The 4521-nt window shown below is 43.2% G+C and overlaps 1 protein-coding gene across 1 annotated transcript; it reads left to right on the top strand.

Annotated features, from left to right (window-relative positions):
• Nucleotides 1-1113: 1113 nt before the first annotated feature.
• On the top strand, nucleotides 1114-2820 carry LOC309550897 (tigger transposable element-derived protein 1-like; the record flags this gene model as incomplete). The annotated part of the gene is made up of 1 exon (XM_082251283.1): nucleotides 1114-2820. One exon carries the CDS (start codon nucleotides 1114-1116, stop codon nucleotides 2818-2820), a length of 1707 nt encoding a protein of 568 aa, XP_082107409.1.
• Between the last annotated feature and the right edge of the window lie 1701 nt (nucleotides 2821-4521).

Below are 4521 nucleotides of genomic sequence, written 5' to 3'. Positions count from 1 at the left end.
CCGGGTCCACTCTTTTTTGAAGCCTATTAGAGCCTCTGGCTCTAATCAGGTGATTAAAAAAAAAACCCACTCTGACAGTGCCAGGCTGCTGACTCACTCGCTGCTAAACTGACTGAGCAGTGAGGAGAGGCGGCATAGGTGGGGCTTGGTTTGCAACACCACCCCCACCCTACACCAATGGACAGGTGAGGTACAGTCCAGCCCCGCCCCGACCCGCCATTTTCAGCCATAGGGCGGCCGCGCTGGACATCTCCCAGCCTAAAGATGGAGGCAGCCGCAGACAGTGTGTGAATGTCAGAGTCAGACAGACAGAGTGACACTGCGGATGCGCCCCCCCCAGATCTTGCGCCCGGTGCGGCCCGCCCCCCCTGCACCCCCCACGCTACGCCTCGCGATTAGGCTATAGTCGGACTGTGCTTAGTGGGATCTGTTGAACTCTCCCAGGTCAGGATCCTTCACATGCAGCAGCTCTTTCCATAGGGCATCAGCCGTATGTCATATAAAGGAAAAAACACGAAATAGTGCTGATATCCTTTTTAAATATTTATTAAAGAAAAGATATACAGTACAGTACAGTAATACACTGCACAGGGCTGAACAGAATACTGTACTGTACTGTACATGTACAGTACAGTATGTACATACAGTACTCCGGAATACAGTACAGTAACCCCTGCACCTGCATACATTTAAAAGAGAAGTCAAATTGAGAAAGTACAGTACAGTAAATACACTGCACAATACTGCACATGTACAGTATACAGTACAGTACATACTGTACTGTACTGTGTTTTGTGAATGACACCTGGATATAAATCTGTTGACTGGTGTGCAAGGGGCCTAAAGTTTGACACAAGAACCTGATGTGCGGGCATTGCCTCAGGAATAAATGTACAGTACCAATGTGAGTTTTTGATGGACCATTTACAGTACAGGCTGGTACAGTACATGAACACAATGAATGCCTTGTACAGTACATACAGGCTGGTGCAGTACACAGGGCTGAACACAATGCCTTTTACAGTACAGTACAGTACAAATTCATCTTTCTCTTTCTCAATGCAGGATTGTGGGTTATCATTTCACCATCTTTGTTGGCGTACCTCACCAATAATGCCCCCAAGTAAGAAAAAAAAGGTGGAAAAGGAAGGCAGTAAGAAGAAGGGGGTGATTACAGTGGATGTTAAAAAAGAAATCATTACGAAACATCAACAGGGTATGCGAGTGTCCGACATTGCAAGATTATATCAGAAGTCTACTTCAACAATTTGTACAATTTTAAAGAAAAAAGAAGAATTAATGGGGCTAGATGCAGCAAAAGGAGTCTCTAGAGTATCAAAGCAGCGGCCACGTGTTCTGGAAGATGTAGAAAAGTTGCTTCTTGTCTGGATAAATGAGAAGCAACTAGCAGGTGATACTGTGTCCGAGCACATTATCTGTGAGAAAGCAAAGGCCTTATACACCGACCTTGTAAGCAAACTGCCAGGTACATCGCAAGAACAGGAGGAAGGCTTCAAGGCAAGCAGGGGATGGTTTGATAACTTTAAGAGGAGAAGTGGCATCCATAGTGTTGTGAGGCATGGAGAGGCTGCGAGCTCTGACACTAAGGCAGCTGAGGCATTTATTGTCGAGTTCAAAGAGCTCATGGTTTCCGAATGTTACCTGCCCCAGCAGGTTTTTAATTGCGATGAGACGGGGCTTTTTTGGAAGAAGATGCCAAAGAGGACCTACATTACAGCAGAAGAGAGTGCACTGCCCGGCCACAAGCCCATGAAAGACCGTCTTACCCTCTTGTTTTGTGCTAATGCAAGTGGGGATTTCAAAATCAAGCCCCTGCTCGTGTATCATTCTGAGAATCCTCAAGCCTTCAAGAAGTACAAGGTGCAGAAGAGCCAGTTAAATGTTATGTGGAGGTCCAACAGCAGGGCTTGGGTCACTCGTATCTTGTTCGTTGAGTGGATCAATGAGGTCTTCGGTCCTTCAGTGAAGAGATATCTCTTAGAAAACAATCTGCCACTCAAAGTCTTGCTGCTAATGGATAATGCTCCTGCTCATCCTCCAGGCCTTCATGACGACTTACTGGAAGAATTTGAGTTCATTAAGGTCAAGTTCCTTCCTCCCAATACCACTCCATTAATCCAGCCCATGGATCAGCAGGTAATTTCCAACTTTAAAAAGCTTTACACCAAAGCACTATTTCAGCTATGCTTCGAGGTCACTGAAGGAACAAACCTTAGCCTCCGAGAGTTTTGGAAAGATCATTTCCACATTGTGAACTGCCTTAAAATCATCGATAAATCCTGGAATGGGGTCACCAAGAGAACCCTCAATGCTGCTTGGAGAAAACTGTGGCCTGATTGTGTTCCTGGACATGACTGTGAGGGGTTTGCTCAGGAGCAGGAGCCGCCAGTTGTCGATGAAATTGTGTCCTTGGGTCAGACTTTGGGACTGGAGGTGAATGAGGATGACATTCAAGAGCTGGTGGAGGAACATAACCAGGAGCTGACCACTGATGAACTGATGGATCTGCACCAAGACCAACAGCAAGAGGTTATGGAGGAGATCTCATCTGAAGAGGAGGATAAACAGGCAGAGGAATCCATCCCTTCAAATGAGATTAGGGAGATGTGTAAAATGTGGGAAACAGTGCAAGATTTTGTAGAAAAGCACCACCCGAATAAGGCTGTAGCGGTGCGAGCGAGCAATCTGTTTAACGACAATGCAATGTCACATTTCCGCCAAATTCTCAAAAGGCGACAAAAGCAAGTGTCATTGGATAGGTTCCTTGTTAAAGTTAGTGATGGACATCCTACACAATAACCACCCTCCTCCTTTACACTCTCTTGTCTCCCTCACACCAGCTACAATTCTTTTCAAAGGCAAAGTGCAGGTTAATTTGTTTCATTTTTACTGTACAGTACAGTACAGTACTGTATTTTGAAGTTCAGCTTAGTTTGTTTTATTTCTACAGTACACTTTATACTGTATTTTGTATTGCCATAATGAATAAATGTTTGTGGAACGAATTATCTGAGTTTCCATTATTTCCTATGGGAAAATCCGCTTTGATATAAGAGCGCTTTGGATTACAAGCATGCTTCCGGAACGAATTATGCTCGTAAACCAAGGTTCCACTGTACTAGATATTATCCTAAGGCTTTCCACGCAACCAATACCCAAGCCAAAACAAAAGGAGTGACAATCCTGCTCCACAAGAATTGCAAATTCAAACTGGACGAGCAGATATCAGACCCAGATGGTAGATATCTGTTCTTGATAGGAACCCTTAACAGAAACCCGATGATGTTGGCAAACGTCTACTTTCCGAATACAGCACACATCACATTCTGTAATTTGATCATAGACGAACTTAAAAAACATGCAAAGGGATGCATAATACTAGGGGGGGGGGGGGATTTTAACATACCCCTAGACCCATTACAAGACACATCCTCGGGTAAAACTTGTATCTCATATAAAATCATTAAAAAAATTAAAACACTCCTCAGATCCCTAACACTTATCGACACATGGAGAGCGCTTAACCCGACAGTAAAAGATTATACATTCTACTCAGCCCCACACAAGCGTTACACGCGTATAGATCACATTTACATAACTCAAAGGGACCTTTTCAAATTGACTAACGCTGACATAGGCATTATTTCCTTCTCTGACCATGCCCGGTCGCCATTTCACTTCTACTGGACACACCAACTAGAGGTGGGTTCACATGGAGATTGAACTCATCACTATTAGTGAAAAAAAACATTCAAACTGACATTCAGAATACCATAACAAATTATTTCAAAGATAATGTCTCAGAAGATATCTCACCCCTATTGCTCTGGGAAGCACACAAGAGCGTGGTCAGAGGTGAGCTTATTAAACATGGAGCAATATGTAAAAGGGAGAGGGAAAAATTCACGGAAACCCTGATAAGGAAAATCTCTGAACTTGAAGGGCAACACAAACTCAGCACTTCGCAAAAAATAGAGCAAGAACTAATTACACAAAGAAAGGCTTTAAATGACCTCCTATAATCTAAGATCAAAAGATCACTATTCCTCAAAGGGTCAATCTATTATGAACAAGGGGATAAGGGAGGTAAACTATTAGCTAGGGCCTTGAAGGAAACCCAACTTGACAATAATATTCATTGCATCAAAGGTAAAAATGGTGAATTGATAAGAGACTGTAACGCTCCTGCGTTTTCTGTATAATGTGGATTTGCAGCTGCAGAAATATTCCACTTCAGTAGTCATGTAGAGAAACGCTGAGATACCAATCCCAACTCCCAAGATTTATCATATGTGGATAGTCTCAATTCAGCATACAAATATACACACTCAATAAGATGTTCCTGGAGTGATCTATGTATATAGTAGTATAGTGGTGATAGGCTGAAGAGACAGGTTGAGTAGAGATGATAGGTGACAGACACTTGAGAGGAATGTTCTTGAGAATTAGATAGTAGCAGATGGGATGCAGATAGGTTAGCAATCATGTATGGTAGTAGAT

This window comes from Pelophylax lessonae, assembly GCF_965119305.1.
Source record: "Pelophylax lessonae genome assembly, chromosome: 1".
Lineage (NCBI taxonomy): Eukaryota > Metazoa > Chordata > Amphibia > Anura > Ranidae > Pelophylax > Pelophylax lessonae.
This window is presented reverse-complemented; position numbering and strand designations above follow the sequence as displayed.